Below are 23,315 nucleotides of genomic sequence, written 5' to 3' on the forward strand. Positions count from 1 at the left end.
TACAATATGTCAAGGGTAAAGTTATTTCATGATTAGTTTACTTACAGACCATAGGCAGAACTAACTGCTAGGCTGGTGATCTGTTGAGGTGGTTCGCCATCAATCCATACCAGCTGAATGACGAGATCAGCCTGATATCCAGGAGCCATTTTGACAGGACGAGTTTTCACCCTTTAGTGCAAAGTAAGATGATAGGGTAAAAAGCCTAGACAAGTGTATTCACATTGGAACTCTTTTTGAAATTAATTGTATATTAGTGGGAAGTCTGTAGTGCAGAGATTTGTGAATTGTAGCAGTAGATGAAACTACAGAGGAATAAGCAAGCATTAAGAGATTTGAACTCAAAAATCTTATACAATTTGAGGTAATTAAGGCAAAGGTTTTCTCCATTTGAAGTTAAAGGCAAAGTGTTTTGATCTGGAACATTTAAAATATTATTATTAATTATTATTTACACATCATAACTGCAATTACCTTGCAATCAATCTTTTTACAATTAACTTTTCTTTCTTCTTTTGTAATCTGCAATCTTCACTTATTCACATGGTAGTATACTTTTTCCATGTAATTAATTATGTTTTAATCAAGTTACTTTTTCCACTTGCACTACAATTGGTCAGACAAGGGACAATAAGTGCAAACTAGTTATGATTTTAAAAAGCAAGGTGCAATGTAAAGGTAGAAAAATAGCTAGCTGTGGGAGGACAATAGAGAATGTGGCATTGTAAGGTTCAGATTCTAGACTAATTATGTGAGACAAATTATATAGTAATTAACATTGGATATATCAAAATGAATAAATACTAAATGGTAAAGAAAAATGACAGATTTTTCTTCCTGTAATGTGGACACCGGTAACAAAACTAGTATTTATCACTCATCCTGTTCATATCTTAAGCAGAATAATTTGTTAAACCATTTCAGAGGGCAACTAGCAGGCAACCAGATTAATAATATAGGGTCATATATAATCCAGAATGTGCAAGAACTTTCCTTAAAGACATCTTGATGGATTTTTTGTAACAGTGCTGGTTTTGACACTGTAAGTGACACCTACTTGTTACTTCACATTTATTCAATTCCTTGACTTTAAGTACAACAGCTGCAAGACAGGTTTTCAATTTTGCTCCTGGATTAGTAATCCAGGTGTCTGAACATTAGTTTGGAACTTAACACCATAAAACCAGAAGATAAAGAAATTCCTCCTTATCTTTGTCCTAAACAGGCACCTCTCTATTCTGAGGCTGTATCCTCTGGTGTTAGACTCTCTCACCATATGAAATAACCTATCCACATCCACTTCCACTCTATCAAGGCCTTTCACCATTTGATAGGTTTCAATGAAGTCACTATTCATTCTTCTAAATTACAGTGAATACAGGCCCAGAGCCATCAAATGCTCTTCAAATGGCAAGTGTTCAAACCTGGAATAATTTTTGTGAACTTCCTTTGAACCCTCTCCAGTTTCAGTACATCTGTTCTAAGATAAGGGGCCCAAAACTGCTCACAATACTCCAAGTGAGGCCTCCCCAGTGCTTTATAATGTCTTAACATTACATCCTTGCTTTTATATTCTAGTCCTCTTGAAATGAATACTAATATTGCACTTGCTTTCCTCACCGCAGACTCGACCTGCAAATTAACCTTTAGGGAATCCTGCATAAGGATTCCCAAGTCCCTTTGCATCTCAGTTTTTTTTGCATTTTTTCCCTCAGTTTAGAAAATAGTCAACTCTTCCATTTTTTTTTGCCAAAGTGCATGACCATACACTTCCCGACACTGTATTCCACCTGCCATTTCTTTACCCTTTCTCCTGATCTGTCTAAATCCTTCCATAGCTTCCCTACTTCCTCAAAACTACCTGTCCCTTTGTATCATCTGGAAATTTTGCAACAAAGCCATCACTTGCATCACCAAATCATTAACGTATAACGTAAAAGGAATTGGTCCCAACACAGACCCCTATGGAACACCACTAGTCACCAGCAGCCAACCCGCAAAGGCTCCGCTTTTTTCCACTCTTTGCCTCCTGCCAGTTAATCACTACCTTATCCATACTAGAATCTTCCCTTGTTAAGCAGCCTCATGTGTGGCACCTTTTCAAAGGCTTTCTAAAAATCCAAATACATAAACATCAACCACTTCTCCTTTTTTGACTCTGCTTGTTATTTTTTCAAAGAATTCTAACGGATTTGTTAGGCAAGACTTTCCCTTGAGGAAACCATGCTAGCTATGGCCTATTTTATCATGTGCCTCCAAGTATCCTGAGATCTCATGTTTGATAATTGATTACACCATCTTCCTAACCAATGAGGTCAGACTAACTGGCTTATAATTTCCTTTTTTTCTGCTTCTCTCCCTTCTTGAAGAGTGGAGTGACATTTGCAATTTTCCAGTCTGCCAGAACCATTCCAGAATCTAGCGGTTCGTGAAAGATCATTACTAATGCCTCCACGATCTCTTCAGCCACCTCCTCAGAACCCTGGAATGTACACCACTTGGTTCAGGTGACTTATCTACCTTCAGACTTTTCAGTTTCCCGAAAACCTTCTCTCTAGTAATGGTAACTTCACGCACTTGATGACCCCGACACCTGGAACTTTCACCATACTGCTAGTGTATCCTATAGGACACTGCTGCAAAATACTTACTTAGTTTGTCCACTATCTTATTGTCCCCCATTACTACCTCTGCAGCACTGTTTCCCCAGCAGTCCAATATCCACTCTCGACTCTTTTTTACACTTTATGTATCTGAAGAAACTTTTGGTATCCTCTTTAGCTTACAATACAATAGATAGTACTCCATCTTTACCTTCTAAATGACTTTTTAGTTGCCTTCTGTTGGTATTTAAAAGTTTCTCAATCCTCTAACTTCTCCTTAAGTTTTTCTCTATTATATGCCCTCTCTTTTGCTTTATGTTAGCTTTGACTTCTCACTAGCCACAGCTGAGTCATCTTGACTTTAGAATACTTCTTCCTCTTTGGGATGTATATATCCTGTGCCTTCCAAATTGCTTCCAGAAATTCCAGCCATTGCTGCTCTGCTGTCATCCCTGCCAGTGTTCTTTTCCAATCAACTCTGGCCATCTCCTCTCTCACATCTCTGTAATTCCCTTTACTCCACTGTAATATTGACACATCTGACTTTAGCTTCACCATCTCAAAATTCAGGGCGAATTCGATTATATTATGATCACTTTCCCCAAAGGGTTCTTTTACCTTAATCAATTCCGGTTCATTGCACAACACCCAATCCAGAATAGATGAACCCCTAGTGGGATCAACTACGAGCTGCTCTAAAAAACTACCTTGTAGGTATTCTAGAAATTCCCCCTCTTGGAATCCAGCACCACTCTGATTTTCCCAGTTTACCTGCATATTGAAATTCCCCATGACTACTGTAACATTGGCCTTTTGGCAAGCATTTTCTATCTCTCATTGTAATTTGTAGACTACTGCCTTACTATTGTTTGGGGGTCTGAATAAAACTCCTATCAGGGTCTTTTTACCCTTGCAGTTCCTTAACTCTATCCACGATAATTCAACAACTTCTGAGCAAGAGAATTAAAGCTTCCAGCAAAACAAAAGCTCAGGAGGTTAATGGCTTGGATTTTACTTGGGAAAAGCTAGCAAAACAGAATTCACAGATAATGCTCTGTACAGTGAACAGCAAACTTTTGATGTTTTTTGTATGTGCCTACAATTGTGGAAATCTGTAAATTGCTGTCAGGCAAACGCTGGAGTTCAGGAAATGAATGAAAAGTGATAAAAGGTGTTAAAACATGCAGATGATAAAAATCTTAAGTAAAAGCAGAACGTGTTGGACACTCAGCTGAACAAGCAGCATCCGTGGAAAGAGAGAGAGAGTTTATGTTTCAGACTGGAGACTCCACTAGGAACAGAGACATAGTTAACATTTCAGGTCCACAGATGCTGCCTGACTTGCCGAATGCTTCTAGCATTGGCTGTTTTTATTACGAATGAGAAATTCTGCCAGTACTATTCCACTGAAGGTCCTACACACGGTTGGAGATAATGCTGAATGATTATCTTCATTGATCTCTAAGAGTGGAATGCCATATTGGTAAAATTTTGTTAAGTATTTGCTAACATACTTGTTTTATAGACCAAATCAAGTTGGGTCAGATGCAGAGGATCATCTCACCAGAGTCCAGTGAGATGTAGCACAAGCAAATCAATGATTAAGTATCAGTCAGTAAATTGGTTAAGCCCTGCCCAAATTAGCAATTAGTTTTAAATAATTAATAAAAAAAAAGAAATTAATTGGAACCTCATTAAAATCCTAAAAATATCATTAAACAGGCCATGAGACCTGATTTAAATGAATATTAAGAGTGGCACAGTAGCATAGCACTTAGCATAATGCCTTGAAGTGCCAGTGATCATGATTCAATTTGCACCTCTGTATGAAAGGAGCTTGTACATTTTCCCTGTAACTGCATGGGTTTCCTCTGGGTGCTCGGGTTTCCTCAGGTTAGGACTCACAAGTTAGAAGCATGCTATGTTGGCGGCGGAAACATGACGACACTTGCGGGCTACTCCTAGCACACTCCCTGGACTGTGTTGGTCATTGACACAAACAACAGATTTCATGATATGTTTTGATGTTTCGACATACACGTGACCAATAAAGCTAATCTTTAACCTTTAGAATATGGAGGATTCTAATCGTACACCAACCAACAAAATAAATTTTCCTTATTGAGTTCCACATGGTGCTCAGTAATGGGCTGGTGATAAATACACATTTCTAAGGACATTTCAGCCTTAGCTCAGAAAAGCCTGAGCTCGGTTAACTGGAAACATCTGAATATTGGCAATCCCTTTAGAATTGCTGGTGATAGCCATGTGATTCAACACAAAACATTTAGTGTATAAATAAGCATTTATTAGTTCTCCTTTAAAATTCATAGGCTTTGTTTTGAATAAATAGTGCTGAATGATATAGGCATCCATTAGTCTTGCGAGAGTTAGTCTTCACTCTCCAGGGCGCAGGCCTGGGCAAGGTTGTATGGAAGAGCAGCAGTTACCCATGCTGCAAGTCTCCCCTCTCCACGACACTGATGTTGTCCAAGGGAAGGGCATTAGGACCCATACGGCTTGGCACCGGTGTCGTCGCAGAGCACTGTGTGATTAAGTGCCTTGCTCAAGGACACAACACGCTGCCTCGACTGGGCTCGAACTCACGACCTTCAGATCGCTAGTCGGATGCCTTAACCACTTGGTATGAGTATGACTAAGATGGATATCAAATTTTACTCTCCATTTTGTGGTCACCTCTTACTTGGCTTTGTTTACATCCTGAGGCACAACATCACATGTTCAAAATGCAGGAAACTCAGTGCTCACATGTAAATACACATGCACAAATATGAATAATACATAAATACAAATGCTACAACTATGAAATTATTCTTGACGCCAATGTGTCAGTAGACATTTTCAATCTGATTCATATATGGTAATGTTTTAGTTTGGTGTTAGCAGACTTGATGCATTTGCCAGGGCAATATCTTGGGGAATGATTACATTCCTATTTAAAAATAAACAGCTTTTGATTTTAAGCATTGAGATTTTATGATCTCTGAACCAGCAGTATGTAAAGCAGGTTCAACTTACTTGAGACATGGGATGCTGTCTCTTACTCCCTCCGGTGCTAATGCATTTGCACTACCAGATAATGCTGGACTCTTTGAAGATGAAAGCTGAGAAGACGTATCAGTGAATGGCTGCACCGATTCAGGTTCTGGAGTAACAATGTCTTCAATTTCATACTGTAATCGTAGCTCAAGAGCCTGAAACAAAGTTTTAAAATTAATAGTAAGTGCAATTCCATGCCTTACTGTTTAAAAACTTTTAAAAATATGTTCACCCTGCAATATTTCCTTGCTGATTTTGTCTTTTATTGGCTAGATTAGCTTTGTTTCTCATATATACATCGAAACATCAACACAGTCTTGCTGATTTTCATCTTCACTTAAAGAGGTAAGCTTTATTTGTCACATACACATTGAAACATAACGCCAAATGCATTGTTTTGTGTCAAAAACTAATGCAGCCAACGACCAATGCAGATGGTACTAGGGGAAACCTGCAAATGCCGTCACATTTAGCATTCCCACAACTCACTAACCCTGATCATACACCTTTGGCATGTGGAGGAAAATTGGAGCACCCAGAGGAAACCCATGTCGTCACAGGGAGAATATGCAAGCTCCCTACAGAGAGCAGTGTGAACTGAACCCCGAATGGTGACTGCTGAAGTTGTAAAGCAATTGTGCTAACCACTACGCTACTGTGCCAGCCTAAGAAAGCAGAAAAGAAGCTATTTACTGACCTCATTACTATCCTACATCCAAGACAACCTGATCTGCTGTCTCATTCTTGTAGAAAAATATCAGGCTTCTAATGTTATTTCTTAAGACTGTCATGGCTTAAATGGTGAACTCTAGCATTAACTCTGCGCTAGCTGCCCCAAAATGACTCTATTTTAATGAGATCCGAGAGTAAATATCAAATGAGCCTCAAAATTCATCTCAAACCAGATTGGATACCCATGGAATTAAATGTTTGATCTTAACATGTGAATTTGCACATACTTTTTGTGTGATCAGTTCAGTGTGCATGAATCTTGTTAAGATCCAGCAGCTAGTGGAACGTTTGCACCTGGTTCTCAGTTCATGCAGCATATACAAAGAAGTAGCTAGGTAATATCAACAACAACAGCAAATGTGGTTGATGCAGGAAACAGACCAATCAAAGGTGGGCATGGATATATTCAATTTCATGGAACTGTTTGAAAATATTGAAGTTCAACAGGGCGACACATACTGTTGCATAGCAGATAAGGTCAAAGTCTATGTGAATGGTAGTGATAAGCAACACTATAGTCAAGGGAATTAATAGACATTTCTGTGGCCACAAACAAGACTCCAGGATAGTGTCACAAATGCACCTGAACAGATACAAGACATGCTGGAAAGCAAAGGTGAGCAACCAGAGGTTGTGGTCAATACTGGCGAAAATGAGGTAGGCTGGAGAGATACATAGGTCCTGCTTAACGAATTTAGTGAATTAGGTAGAAAGTTTAAAAGCAGGCATTCTTAGTTTTGTATTCTCAGGATTACCTCCTATGCCGCATGCCACTGAGGCTAGAAATATGAAGATAGGACAGTTGGGCTAAGGAGCTGGAGGGCTTCAGGTATCCATACCACTGGGCTGTATTCCAGGGCAAGTAGGATCTGCACAGGTTGCACCTGTACTGGAGGGGCACCAATATCCTTGCAGGCAGTTTTGCTAGTGCAAGTTAGAAGAATTTAAGCTGGTGTTGCTCTGGTGGGAACCAGAACAGTATGCTTTTGATCTGATAGTAAGAGATGTAAAAGAAGTGGTGGAGTTGCATTACTATTTAGGAAGAATGTCATAGCTGCACTAAGAGACATATCTCAGAGAGCTCATACAGGGAGACCATGTGGATAGAACTCAGGAATAAGAAAAGATTAATCACAATACAAGAGAGAATCTGCAGATGCTGGAAATCCGAGCAACACACACAAAATGCTGGAGGAACTCAGCAGACCAGGCAGCATTATGGAAAAGAATACAGTCAACATTTCAGTCCTGCCGAAGGGTTTCGGCCTGAAACGTTGACTATACTCTTTTCCTAGATGCTGTCTGGCATAATCACCATGATGGGTGATACTATAGCACTCCCAATAGGCAGCAGGAGCTAGAAGAACAAATATGCAGTTAGATCATTGAAAGATGCTTAAAAAAAAAGCATTATTTTTGTGGGTGATTTTAACTTCTCCAATATCAACTCATATTCCCTTAATGCCAAATTTATTAGGAGAATATTTCAGTTTCCTGAAGCAATTTAATGTATCTGTCCCTATCACCACCCCAGGAGCATGTTTAGAGACACAGATGAAAGAAAAGCGGAGGGCTGTGTGAGAGGGAACGGTTAGGTTGATGTTAGAGTAGAGTAGTAGAGCACAATGTCATGGGCCAAAGGGCCTGTACTGTGCTGTAGTGTTCTGTGTTACTGAGAAGACAGTGGAACTAGGAGTCGGAATCAGAGTCAGGTTTAATATCATCAGCATATGTCGTGAAATCTGTTAACTTCGCAGTAACAGTACAATGCAATACATGATAATATAGAGAAAAAAAATAAATGAGTAAATCAATTACAGTAAGTATGTATGTATATTAAATAGTTAAATTTAAAATAGTGCAAAAACAGAAATAACGAGAAGAAAGTGAGGTAGTGTTCATGTGTTCAGTGTCCATTTAGGAATCAGATGGCAGAGGGGAAGAGGCTCTACTAGACCTTGTATTCAGGAATGAGCCTGGCCAGGTGATCGAAATTTCAATAGAGGTGCATTTTGGGCACAGTGACTATTATCTTAAGACCAAATGATCATCTAATACCAGAGGACATAGCCTCAGAATAGACGAGCATCGTTTTAGAATAGAGATCAGCCAAAGAGTGGTGAATCTGTGGAATTCTTTGCCACAGGCCAAGTCTTTATGTATATTTAAGGCAGAGATTGATAGATTCTTGATTGGTTGGGGCATGAAGGGATACAGGGAGAAGGCAGGAGATTGGGGCTGAAAGGAAAACTGGATCAGCCATGATGAAATGGCGGAGCAGACTCGATGAGCCAAAAGACCAAATTCTGCTCCTATATCTTATGGTCTTACTGTGGATAAGGATAAAGTTGGTCCTTGGGTGAAATTGCTAAATAGAGCAAAGGCTGATTACAACAGTAGAGGTAAGAAGTGATTTTCCTTTCAGCTCATTAATGCACAACAGTCAATACCATTCACAACTCCTCAGTGAATGGAGCAGCCTCTATCTGGATGCAGCAAAACCTAGACAACATTCAAGCACAGATAGATAAGTGTAAAGTAACCAAAATGCCCACTAGTGTTTATTCTGTCTAATATTCAATGTCATTGCCATAAGACCATAAGGGATAGGAGCACTATTAAGACAATTTTACCCATTGAAGCTGCTCTGTCATTTGATCAAGGCTGATTTATCTTCCTTCTCAACTCCATTCTCCTGCCTTCTCCCTGTAACCTTTGACACCCATACTAATCAAACACCTTGCCACAAGACCATAAGACATAGGAGCAGAATTAGGCCATTCAATCCATCCAGTTCACACTGCCATTTCATCATGGCTGATCCCAGATCCCATTCAACCCCATACACCTGCCCTCTCACCACATCCCTTGATGCTCAGACCAATCAGGAAACAATTAACTTCTGCTTTGAATATACCCAGGGTCTTGGCCTCCACCTCAGTCTGTGACAGAACATTCCACATATTCACCACTCTTTGACTAAAAAAATTCCTCCTTACTTCTGTTCTAAAAGGTCACCCCTCAATTTTGAGGGTGTGCCCTCTTGTTCTGGATACCCCCTCCAGAGGAAACATCCTCTCCACATCCACCTTATCTACAGTTATCAAGTTCCTCACGCTCATCACCTTGGGTGTCTCTAATGAACAGAAACTCAAGTGGATTAGCCACATAATTAATGTAGCTGCATAAGCAAGTCAGAGGATAAATATCTTACAGATCGTTCCTTGTCTCCTGACAACTTAAAGCTTACCATTGAATTCTAATTGCCTGGATGAATGCAACTCTTGATCTCTATCACCACAAAGTTCCAGGGCAACAGGTGCTTCTAAACAGCACCACCCTTGCTATCCCTCTCTAATGCCCTTTATTGTCACCAGGTTTAAATCCCGCAACTGCCCACTTGAAAGCACCATGGGAGTTGCTTCTGGAACACTGAGAACTAGACATCCGGCAGAGTTTTGATGGGAGGTGGGAGTGAGTGGATGACGGTTGGCAAAGGTTTTGGAGTGGTGACAAGAGGGTTAGAACAACACTGGTCATTGAGAGAATTGAGTAGGGACAGATAGTGTTCAGAATGGGCAATGAGATAAGTGATTAAAGCAGGGATGGTCTTTATCAAATATTAGCATCTTAGAACCACAAACTAGGTACGACGGATCCCTAAGTAATGTAGAAGCAAACCTTAACTTCCTTGGTGAGACCCGCTGTATTTGAATGAATCAATCCATTCACATGCTTAGGATGTGGAAATAACTATTAACATAAAAACCATGCATTATATGGTCCTTCTCTGAATGCATATCACAGAAATGAACAGCCTGCAATCAATTTTGGAAGCCAATCAACCAACACAGAATGATCATAACAAGATTAAAATTTCATCTTTTTATAAAAAAAATCTCAGTTGAAAAGTGAACGACATTCCATTCCCCACTAAATGTCATGTCATTTTTATACATTTTTATTTGTGGAATATTTCAATATAAAATACTGGGAAAATACAAACTGTAAGCACTGTTAACTAACAGAAAAATGCTAAGAAAATAAGTGACACTAAATTTGATTTTATCCCTTGGAAATTAAGTACATTGTTATTTATAAACCCAGAAGAAAGAATTTGCCCTTACCATTATCTCAGCTGTAACTTCATGCTTGCTAAATCTATAAACAATAACATGTGCCGAGATGCCTGCAACACAAAAAATTCGACTTTCCGGACACCAACTGATCATTTGTATTGCATAGGGATCCTCTTCGACAATCTCTGCAGTCTGCTTTCCGTCTTTCACCTTCTGTTTGTCAAACACTTTGGAAGTTTTCAGTTTGTATAATACTTGAAGAGTTACTGGCAATTGATAGACAAAATAGATCAGTTGAAAGACAGGAATGGTAATTAAAAAATAAAAACACAGTTGATAAAGCAGTAAAATACTTCTACTATACTAAAAAGAGGACCATAGATGCTGGACATCTAGAATGAAAACAGGAAGTACAGGAAATAATCAGCAAGTGAAGAAGTATTTATAAAGAGCACTTTAAGTTGGTGACACTTTTTCATGACCAGGCAAATAAAACGGTTTTCTAATTTTCCCTATTCTATCAAAAAGTCATCAGTCTGAACTGTTAACTGTTTCTCTATCCATAGATTCTGCTGATCTGCTAAGCATTTTCACCATTCACTAATTTATTACTAGTTGGTAAATGTGCCTTTTGTCTCCTTTTGAGTCAGGGTGAAAAGTTGATGTTTAACTGCCTTGCTTTTTTTTTAATATCACCTTTCTGGAAATCTATCTACCTTGATCTTTACATTTTCACTTGTAAATTAATGAAATCAAATTTGTAATTTTTAAGAACATTACTGATGTCTATCCAAGACAAAATACAGTGTGGTGCAGCACAGAAATGGGTTTTTTGGCTTACCATGTCCATGCTGATCGTTTTGCTCATCTACATTAATACAATGCACCTGCAGTAGTATTATATACTTCGGTGCCTTACGTATTTAAGCGTCTACCATGTAAATATAATAATTGTATCTTCCTTCATCAACTCCTATAGAAGTATATTATATTCTGAACCAGAATTTGATATATAAGACCACAAGACAAAGGAGCAGAAGTAGGCCATTCGGCCCATCGAGTCTGCTCCACCATTTTATCATGAGCTGATCCATTCTCCCATTTAGTCCCACTCCCCCCGCCTTCTCACCATAACCTTTGATATCCTGGCTACTCAGATACCTATCAATCTCTGCCTTAAAGACACCCAATGACTTGGCCTCCACTGCTGCCCGTGGCAACAAATTCCATAGATTCACCACCCTCTGACTAAAAAAATTTCTTCGCATTTCTGTTCTGAATAGGCGCCCTTCAATCCTTAAGTCATGCCCTCTCGTACTAGACTCCCCCATCATGGGAAACAATTTTGCCACATCCACTCTGTCCATGCCTTTCAACATTCGAAATGTTTCTATGAGGTCTCCCCTCATTCTTCTAAACTCCAAGGAATACAGTCCAAGAGCGGACAAACGTTCCTCATATGTTAACCCTCTCATTCCTGGAATCATTCTAGTGAATCTTCTCTGTACCCTCTCCAACGTCAGCACATCCTTTCTTAAATAAGGAGACCAAAACTGCCCACAGTACTCCAAGTGAGGTCTCACCAGCACCTTATAGAGCCTCAACATCACATCCCTGCTCCTATACTCTATTCCTCTAGAAATGAATGCCAACATTGCATTTGCCTTCTTCACTACTGATTCAACCTGGAGGTTAACTTTAAGGGTATCCTGTACGAGGACTCCCAAGTCCCGTTGCATCTCAGAACTTTGAATTCTTTCCCCATTTAAATAATAGTCTGCCCGTTTATTTCTTCTGCCAAAGTGCATAACCATACACTTTCCAACATTGTACTTCATCTGCCACTTCTCTGCCCATTCTTCCAATCTATCCAAGTCTCCCTGCAGACTCTCTGTTTCCTCAGCACTACCGGCTCCTCCACCTATCTTCGTATCATCAGCAAACTTAGCCACAAAGCTATCTATTCCACAATCCAAATCGTTGATGTACAATGTAAAAAGAAGCAGTCCCAACACTGATCCCTGCGGAACACCACTGGTAACCGGCAGCCAACCAGAATAGGATCCCTTTATTCCCACTCTTTGTTTCCTGCCAATCAGCCAACGCTCTATCCACGTATGTAACTTTCCCGTAATTCCATGGGCTCTTATCTTGTTAAGTAGCCTCACGTGTGGCACCTTGTCAAAGGCCTTCTGAAAATCCAAATATACAACATCCACTGCATCTCCCTTGTCTAGCCTACTGGTAATTTCCTCAAAAAATTGTAATAGGTTTGTCAGGCAGGATTCTCCTTTAAGGAATCCATGCTGAGTTCTGCCTATCTTGTCATATGCCTCCAGGTACTCTGTAAACTCATCCTTGACAATCGACTCCACTAACTTCCCAACCACTGATGTCAAGCTAACAGGTCTATAATTTCCTTTTTGCTTCCTTGCCCCCTTCTTAAATAGCGGAGTGACATTTGCAATCTTCCAGTCCTCCGGAACCATGCCAGACTTTTGAAAGATCATCGCTAATGCCTCCAGAATCTCCACAGCTACTTCCTTCAGAACATGAGGGTGCATTCCATCTGGTCCAGGAGATTTATCTACCTTTAGCCTATTCAGCTTCCTGAGTACTTTCTCTGTCGTAATTGTGACTGCGCACACTTCTCTTCCCTGCCACCCTTGAGTGTCCGGTATCCTGCTGATGTCTTCCTCAGTGAAGACTGATGCGAAATACTCGTTCAGTTCCTCTGCCATCTCCTTATCTCCCATTACAATTTCTGCAGCATCATTTTTTTATCGGTCCTATATCTACTCTCACCTGTCTTTTACTCTTTATATACTTGAAAAAGCTTTTAGTATCCTCTTTGATATTATTTGCTAGCTTCCTTTCGTAGGTAATCTCTTCTCTCTTAATGACCTTCTTGGTTTCCTTTTGTAAGGTTTTAAAAACTTCCCAATCCTCTGTCTTCCCACTAATTTTTGCTTCCTTGTATGCCCTCTCCTTTGCTTTAACTTTGGCTTTGACATCTCTTGTCAACCACGGTTGCATCCTTTTTCCACTCGAAAATTTCTTCTTTTTTGGAATATACCTGTCTTGCACATTCCTCATTTCTGACATAAACTCCAGCCACTGCTGCTCTGCTGTCTTTCCTGCCAGTGTCCCTTTCCAGTCAACTTTGGCCAGTTTCTCTCTCATGCCACTGTAATTTCCTTTACTCCACTGAAATACCGACACATCAGATTTCAGCTTCTCTTTTTCTAATTTCACAGTGAACTCAATCATGTTATGATCACTGCCTCCAAAGGGTTCCTTCACCTCAATCTCTCTAATCGCCTCCAGTTCATTACACAATACCCAATCCAGTACAGCCGATCCCCTAGTGGGCTCAACAACAAGCTGTTCTAAAAAGCCATCTCGCAGACATTTTACAAATGTATAGTATCAACCTGAAAAACTTGAATCCTACCTTGGATATACTGTACTTCACTCAACTTGCAATAATATCATGTTATTGTCATGTAAGTTAAGTTCAATTTATGTTAATTTGATGTTATGTAACTGACGTTTGTCGCGTTTACAACATACTCTATTTTGCTGCTAAAAGCCAATTTTCATGGCATTTCAATGCTGAATATAAAAGTGCGGTCACAGTCTGCCTGTAGCATGGCAACCAGCACTGCACACAATACTCCTTTTGTGCCCTGATCAGTGCTCTGTGATGCTGCAACATAATTTCTCATCTACTACATTCTCTGCCTTGACCTTTGAATGCAGGCCCACCAGATGTGTGCTTCATCACCTAGCTGAAGTAAATTGTTCTGGCTTAGAACATTGAACTAGATTTTGTATATAGCAATGTTATTAGTGAATTAAGCAGGTTCTATGGCTGAGGTTCATTCATATCTTGTGTGCCACATCCCAGTATGTACACCATAATACAACACATTGACAGCAGAGTAGATCATAAGCCTCAAAGTAAATAACAGGTCAATGCACTTCAAAATGTTATTACATTATCGTCTCACATATATGTAAACAATCTAGACAAGAATTTCAGGTTGTCTATTATATACATTTCTCTGACATTAAGTGTACATATTGAAAATAATTACATATAACAATCTGAAATTGATTTATGGAGAGACCATTTAAATACTATAAACAGTTAAAGCTTTGACACTTACTGGCAGAAGCATCCCAGAACTTCAAAGAACCATCTGCATGCCTGTATAAAAACAGTTCCATTGCAAATAAAAAAATAAACATGACAATAATGTGAACATATTGCATGAGTACGATTAAGCTAAGTAATTTGGTCAATGTTTCAATCAAGGATAACAGATTTAGCATTAAAAAGTACCAGAAGCGCAGATTGTTTTGCTTTTATAAAGCCCTAAATATGCAAATGAACGTCAACTAGATTCATCTGAAGATTCATAATAACCAACACTTCTATTTAAGTAAATTAGTCCAATTTCACCGAAAATTACAATCTCTCTGTTTTAACAACTGTTAATTAATGCCAAAATGGGAATGGTAAAAGAAATGTATGCTGTATCATTAAAAAAATAACTTTAGATAATGTAACATGAAGCTCCCAGAATTGTTCCATGGATGATTTGCAAATATAAATTATTTTATAAAGAGAAAAGGAGCAATTTATTATTTGTTGAGATACTGGATCTAGTGCTGCATCTGATTAGCTTTATTCATTGTCATATGTATATCGAAACAGAGAGTGGAATGTATATTTTGTGTTAATGACCAGCACAGAATGTGCTGAGGCCAGCTCGCAAGTGTCGCTATGCTTCCATTGCCAGAATAGCATAAACCCCAACTTACTAACACTAACCAGTTGGCCTTTGGAATGCTGGATCACCTTGTGATGACCCCATTCTTCAGACTTGTCTCTGTTAAATTAAAAATGATCTGACCTGGTGTAGGATCAATGAGGCAATTTCTCAGTGTATCACTGGGGATTCCAGAAAATTAGATTTTTGCCACTTGGCTCTATCCAGAACAATTGTCACTCAGTAAATATCAGACATATAATTGGTTTGATTATGTGTAGGACTCATTTTTATTGAAGTGGCTCAACACTGACAGTTAGTATCCCCACCGTTCTGGGGAAATTTATCCCAATATTTCTTGTAAGATAGTCAACCATTAATTTAATAAATTTGCTGAAAAAACAAATTCAGATGAGCAACATGGTGTGACCATGCTTTTATTTGCTTCCTGCCATTACCTTGAGAGATTACATGGCTCCTAAAAGTATTTGAAATCTTCCTGTGAGTTCTATGAGGATGTAACCGGATTGCAGGCCATGCAAACTGAGTCCATGCCCATGGGCCACCTTAGATATTTTGACTGCTTTTGTTATCCAAGATCTTTTCCACTATTTCTAATTGTCCCTGATGATTGGCAGTATATGGACATAGATGAAAGCAACTAACATTTTGTATTTTAAATTAAAAATAATTGGTGTATATTAAAACATATTCAACTTAAAATAAATTAATTGAAAACATTAGTATCAATTAAAATAAAGTAAAACAAATCACAAAGCTACACATACCTTTTAAAAAAAAAGTACAGTGGCCCCATTCAAAAAGAATGGGACTGCTGCTTTAGGTGAGTCCTGCTGGCGTAATGCTGAGGGGCAAGATACAAAGACTACCTGTAGTAGTCAGAAGTAGTATGAGTCACCTCAGATTCAATGCTAAGTCATACAAGTCCAAAATGGACTTAAACTCGCACTGTAGCTGGGTGATGGTTCTCTAAGGAATGACTTGCTATAAAATAGCAGAATTTAGCTCATTGAAGTTATAGGTTATTTCACCTACATCTGAATAGGATAATTTTATACAACAATAACATTAAACCATCTCTGGTACCACTAGATAGAGTAAATGGCAAGAACTAGATTTAAGACTAAAACCCAGGAATGTGAATTAGCCTTTCCATTGCTCCAGTCTTTCTCTATTGGGGAAATTCACCTGTTCTGCCAAAGTGAACATTTATTGCCATTACATTTTCTTGGCTATTGCTGTACAGATGCCTTAGGATAGCATGGAATAACACAAAACCATAAAATCATGACATCAACAGTCTCTTAATTTCCACGGACAAAGCAGTTAAGATTTCACTTTACTGGCCCAGTACATATTTAAGTAATTTCACATTTTACAAAACATGCATTAAGTTTGGGCTTCATATTCTACTGGATTTTGGCAAAATAATAAGTTGGAACAAAAATATTTATGATTTAAGCTGCTACAGACAACACTTACTTCACATTGTAGATTATCCTTGGAATTCCTAAGTCCTAATTTAAAACTTCTTAGACATTTTGGCTCATAAAACAAATAGGCATTCTCTAAAACAAGTTTAAAATTACATGGGTAAATTCATTATTAACCAACATAACAGACTCACTAATAATGTTCAGCCCAAACAAAAAGAATCACATGAAAGAAGAATAGCATTCACTTAATTGTCTCTGAATTGTTAAGTTCCATGCATGTTTATGCCAATGAAATAATAAAATATTAAAAATTAATAAATTATAAACAATTTTGACAGCCGTTACCCTGTTATGATTATCTCGGGATATGTTTGTGCACCCAAGTTCCATGTACCACCAGCAATTGGCCATTCCTAGGGAAATACAAAAGGTGGATTTATTAGAAATGGTATTCATTTTTAAGAATTTATACTAGTTTGTTGAGAACTTATTGTTACCTGCAGATAATTCAGAATAGAATACAAGAGATAAATTGGTAACTTGAAAAGCCCAAATATGTTGAAAAAATCTGAACTAGGTTCAAATCTGCCCAGCTCTCCTTCAAACAGTCTCTTCTTTTAAAAGTAAATGCAGAGTGGTGGCTACTCCAGGTCAGCTACATTCCTTTATATGTTATTGATAGTAGCTACATTAAGTGGAATGCAAGTTAAATGAAGAAATTAAAAATGTTTAAACTGATTTTAATTCTGACTTTAATTTTTAAAAAATGGTAACTTCCAAAGTCTAATCTAACCTGCATATTTTTTCTTAAGAAAAGGATCAACATAAGTCAGTTCTACTTATTCTATTAAAAACTCAAGGGATTAGTATTTGACATATATTAAATTAATTGTTTATATCAGTTTTCATAAATGAAGAAGGAGCACAATCCTAAAATACCTCAAGTATTTAAAACATACAAAAACACAAAGGTATTGAAGGAATTGCAGAATTAATTTTGAATTATGGATTATTAATGAAACATTTTAAAGCATCTTTAAAGTATAAAATTTTAAATGTATATTGGAGCAGTTTAAAGAAGCAGATATTGAGGCAGATGTAAACTAACAATGTCATGAAAGGCATTTTATAAAGCACCTTATCACAGTTATAAAACTTTCTTAATGTCTTTTTTTTGTAATTTCTCATCTTTACTGTATATTTTTAATAAACAAGGTTGTGGATATTTCATAGGGAATAACCCATTATAGTAAATAAAATTCAAAAACTGCAGATGCTGGAAATCTGAAATGGTAGCACAGAATGCTGGAAACACTCAGCAGGCCAAGCAGCATCTGTGGAAAGAGAAACAGAGTTAATGTTCCAAGTCAGAAACTATTCAACAGAATTGGAAAGAGAGATAATGCCATTTTAGGTGGTTCTCAGCATTTTAAAATATTAATGCTAATTATTTTTTCCTAGTGCTGACAGAGCGTCTTGTTACTATTTCTCTTTTCACAAATGCTGCCAAGCCTGCATTTTCTGTCTCTACCTTATTACAGTCTTTAGATTGATCTGAAAATAAAATCTGTTGAATCACTAGAAAAGGGACCATAAGTGAAACATTCACAGAGCTCAGAAAACCGTGAGATATCCAGCTGGAAGCTGCTGAGGTCAAAGAGAACTGCAAGTGCAGGAATATTCACAATCGACTTGATTTTCTTAAGAGGTTTTAAAAGACTTAACCAAAACACATTCTTACACTGAGATAAAACTTTTTTGTTGATGGAAGATTAAACTTCTGGAATGAAGAAAAGATTAAAGTTCATACTACTTGGTAATATTTAGTGCAGCCTGAAGAAAGAAATGAAAAGCAATTGTATAGTTGAAACCCTTTGCTTCAGCTAGGATGGTATAAGCTATGCCTTGAAGTTTGCCTTACATGCTGTTAAGAATGTACAATTGTATCCCTGAAGGATATTGTGCTATTACGTTACCAGCAGATAGGAAGTACATTGCACAGTTTTGTTATGTTGCAGTCAGATTTTAAATATTTAAAACGAAGGTTTATAATCCTCGCAATCAGATTTTAAATATCTTTCTGAACTACATAAGAACATTATGTCAGAAGAATTCATAACTTTTGAGTATTCTGGGGCAGTCTAAACCATTCTACAACATTCTAAAAGACTTTAAAATCATAAACAAAAACTTTTTAAAAATTAACAGCCATCAGATTTTAATCATTTTTTGGTAACAGATAGGCATAATACTTAGTATTGAAGCAGTGGCCGAAAGACTCGTTTCTATGCTGTGCAATATTATGACGATAAATTACTAAGCAAAAGGAAAATCTTTTAACGTTAATAACGTAATTTCAGAATCTCTTGCAACCATTCCCTTCCAGTAAAAATGAATCGGGGATTATAATTTGCTCCACGTGTGTACAAGTTATTTTTAATGGTTTTTCTTGTGAATGCGACTAAATGATGCTATACTCAAAGTTCAAATTAAATTTTTTGTCAAAATATATATATGTCACCATATACAACTCTGAGATTAATTTTCTTGTGGGCATTCACAGTAAATACTAAATAATAAATAAATAAATAAGCAATAAATATCAAGAACATGAGATGAAGAGTCCTTGAAAGTGAGTTCATAGGTTGTGGGAACAGTTCAGTGGTGGGGTGAGAGAAATTGAGTGAAGTTATCCTCTCTCATTCAAAAACTGGTAGCATGGGTCCTGAGGCTCCTGTACCTCCTTCCTGATGGCAGCAGCGAGAAGAGAACATGGGCTGGATGGTGGTAATCTCCAACGATGGATGCTGCTTTCCTGCGACAACATTATATGCAAATGTGCTCAATGGTGAGGAGGTCTTTACCCACCATGGACTGGGATGTATCCACTACTTTTTGTAAGCTTTTCCATTCAAGGGCATTTGTGTTTCCATACAAGGCCATACAGCCAGTCGATATTCTCTCCACTGCACATCTATAGAAGTTTGACAAAGATTTAGATGTCATGTTGAATCTTCACAAACTTTTAAGAAAGTAGAGGTGCAGCTGTGCTTACTTTTTAAATGGCACTTATGTGCTGGACAAAGGACAGATCCGCTGAAATGATAATGTGCCTGTGATACCGTTCAAAGCAAGTTTTTCCATTGCATCTGTGAATACACTTGTTTGTGCATATGACAACAAACTCTCTGAGTCATGAATAGAACTGTATAATCTTCAGCAAACATCCCTCTTCTAATCTTCGTGATTTAATTGATGGAGCCACTGAGCATCATTGGTCTTCAGATTTTGCTCTGTAGAACTCTTGCAAGAATCCTGAAGCTAGGATGATTGACTTCCAAAACCATGCCGTCTGTGTGCCTTTCCACAAGGTACAACGTCAATCAGTGGTGTGTCTTCCTCTTTATACCCATTAATCATAGTTTTAACGGTGCTCTTTAATGTCACACTTAGTCAAATACTGCTTTAATTTCAAATGCAATTACGCTCACTACTGGAATTACAATCAAATCCCAACCCAATTTCTATTCTCTCAACTTGCCCACGCATCCCTCACCGTTGTTTCAAAAGTATTGTAATATTCTTGAACAGTGAAAATAGAGCCAAAATTTAAAAAAAAAATTAACAGTCCTCATATACCTAATTATAGTGTAATTAAGTATTCTATTCTATGTAACAGTAATAATGTATTAATTTGAACAAAGAACTCTTTTTTTTAATTGATTTTGAACTATGAAAAGAAATAGGCATCTAATTTGCAGATAAAATATTCATTTTGCTAAAAGTTAGAAAAATGAATCTGTGATCTGTGTAAAAATATGTCATTTTTGATTTAAATATCACACCTACATCATCACATTATTTTGTTCACAGTGTAGTAAAGCACTAAGGACTGATGAAATACAATGAACTTTCAAACATTCCTGAAGATGACTCAAATTTTGTTATAATTAGTTTAGTTTAGTAGCCATCCATATTCCTTAAATTTGATCTTCTCTATAGATAACTTTGTAAGTTGGTGCATGATGTACTTTAGAAAGTAAATAATTCAAATCACATCTGAATACCAACATTTAATGCATTAATAGTTTTGGAGAAATAAAATCTGCACTTTTAAGATTACATTACTAATTTATTCGAATAAGATTAGTGGAATTTATAGCAGAGTGCCACAAATTGTGGCATAGTGAACAATAAAGAAGGTTATCAAAAGCTATAGAAGGAGCATGTAAGTGGGTGGAAAAATGGCAAATGGATTTTAATTCGGAGAAGTGTTAAGTGTTGGATTTTGGAGAGTCAAATCCAGGCAGTTCTTTCACAGTGAATGGCAGGGCCCTGGAGAGTGTTGTAGATCCATCTGAAGTACAAATATATGGTTCACTGAAAGTGGAATAACATGCAGACAGGGTGGTGAAGAAGACTTTTGACACGCTGACCTTATTATGTCAGGGCATTATATAAATTTGGGAAGTCACGGTGTGGTTGTGCAGGATGGGTGATGTTGCACTTGAGAGAATTGTGTTCTGTTTTGATCACTATGCTATAGAAAAGATGCTATTAAACTGGAAAGAGTGCAGAAAAGATTTACACAGATGTCGCCAGGACTTGAGGGACTAAATTATAGGGAATGGCTGGCCACGTTATGACTTTATTCACGAAAGTGTAGCAGGTTTATGAGTAATTTTGCAAGGGTATATAACATCATGAAGTGCACAGATAAGGTAAACACACAGTCTTTTTTTTCCAGGGTAGGGTAGGGAAATCAAGAACTAGAGGGTGTTGGTTTTTAGGTGAGAGGGAAAAGATTTAAGAGGAACTTGAGGAGCTTTTAAAAAGGCTGTTGGACAGATAGATGGATTGGGAAGGTTTAAAGGTTATGGGTCAAATGCTAGGAAAAGGATTAGTTTGAATGGGCATCTTGGTCAGAAAGGACAAGTTGGGCCAAAGGGTCTATTTCCATGGGGGCACACACAAAATGCTGGAGGAACTCAGCAGGGCTGGCAGCAGTGAAGAGGAATAAACAATTAATGCTTTGGGCTGAGATCCTTCAATGATTTGTGTCTCGGGCCTATTACTATGTTTTATGTCTATATGACTCTACAAAATTGTAAAAAGAATGTCATTATATTTGAATACAAAATTACATTATGAGAGGGATAATAAATCAGCCATGATGGAATAGCAGGGCAGACTTGATGGGCCAAATGATCTAACTCTGCTCCCATATTTTATGGTCTTATATTTTGTATCAAAAGAGACAATTAAAAACTTGCAAGATTGATTGCTCATATTCTAGCACTCATTTAAAGATTAGTGATTCTACAGCTGTTAATTTTCCTTTTGTTTTGCGAACAAGCTAGTTGTTAAATGCTTAACCAACATAACAGTAATTTTGCCGGCAGTAGGATTTTCCTCAGGGCCAACACCTAAAGCAATAATAAAACACAGTTTGTTACCTTTGTGCTATATCCCTGCTTTTTTTGTTGTTTGGCTCCAATAGAATAGAGGGCAGGTATCAAATCAGGAGGACAATCTGCAAAATACTCAGAGCAAGTCACTGGAGATTCATGCACATCCATTGGATACGGGTTTTCAAAGATAGGAAAACTGACCGGGGAAATAAAAGACAAAAAGTATTTTTAAAGACACAATGTTCATTCTATGAAAATAATCAAGCAGTAATAAGATCCTTGGTCACATTACAGAATGTTACAATGCAGGAAAAGGACACCATTTAGTTAATCTTATTTTATCCTGCCAATATTGCCTGTGGGCATAAAAAATAAGCAAAACAAATACAATCACCAACCATTTTGAACAGACGTGCATGCCCAACAATCAAATAGATCAGTACAAAATCCCAACTTGGCACAATTGGGAATGGAAATAACAGTACCTTGCTCATCATATGATGGCATGAACATCATTTTCTCAATTTTCAGTAATTACTCTACCTTCCCCCTTCTCTCTTTATCCATTCCCCAACCTCGTTACCTTTTCTCCACTTTTTCCCTTCCTTACCTGCCCATAACCTCCCTTTGGTTCCCATCCTCCTAATAAGGGATTTGTTTTGTAGTTGTTGTTATGTTGGTGCTGGAATTGCAATGTACACATGATAAATAACTGAATCTGCATTGTCCCCTTTCTTTCGTAAGCCCACTGTCCTCTCCTATTAGATTCCTCCTTCTTCAGCCCTTTACCTCTTCCACTTATCACCTCTCAGCTTCTTACTTCATTCCCTCTACCTAACCCACACACCTTCCCCCTCACCTGTCACCTGCTAGCTTGTATTTCTTCCCCTCCCTCCACCTTCTTATTCTGGCTTCTGCTCCCTTCCTTTACAGTCCTAATGAAGTCTCTTGGCCTCTCCATAGATCTGCTTGACCTGCTGAGTTCATAGAGCATTTTGTGTGTATTGCACATTATATCACTTTTTTTACTTTCATATTTTGGGTGTACAGATATTTCACAAATAGAAATAAACATTGGATATTTAGTTTCTGAATATTTTCAGGATGCATAGAGAGTAGTACTTTTTTTTTTTGCAAACAGCACAGCCATGCTCTTAGCCCCAAACTTGGGTAAATCCCATCTTAGGTAATTTTA

General features: G+C 37.8%; 1 protein-coding gene across 2 annotated transcripts in view; it reads right to left on the minus strand.

The window, feature by feature from the left end:
• Window positions 1-23,315, minus strand: part of LOC140199763 (syntaxin-binding protein 5-like) — a 340,576-nt gene that overhangs the window by 106,999 nt on the left and 210,262 nt on the right. For both annotated transcript variants that reach the window (XM_072262244.1, XM_072262243.1), the window contains exons 12-17: window positions 22,166-22,316; window positions 17,055-17,122; window positions 14,647-14,687; window positions 10,523-10,740; window positions 5,643-5,818; window positions 46-171 (exon numbers count right to left, since the gene is read on the minus strand). In XM_072262244.1, the coding sequence (XP_072118345.1) occupies window positions 46-171; window positions 5,643-5,818; window positions 10,523-10,740; window positions 14,647-14,687; window positions 17,055-17,122; window positions 22,166-22,316 (780 nt within the window). The remainder of the gene's footprint in view (window positions 1-45; window positions 172-5,642; window positions 5,819-10,522; window positions 10,741-14,646; window positions 14,688-17,054; window positions 17,123-22,165; window positions 22,317-23,315) is intronic.

The sequence above is a fragment of the Mobula birostris genome, chromosome 6, assembly GCF_030028105.1.
Source record: "Mobula birostris isolate sMobBir1 chromosome 6, sMobBir1.hap1, whole genome shotgun sequence".
NCBI lineage: Eukaryota > Metazoa > Chordata > Chondrichthyes > Myliobatiformes > Myliobatidae > Mobula > Mobula birostris.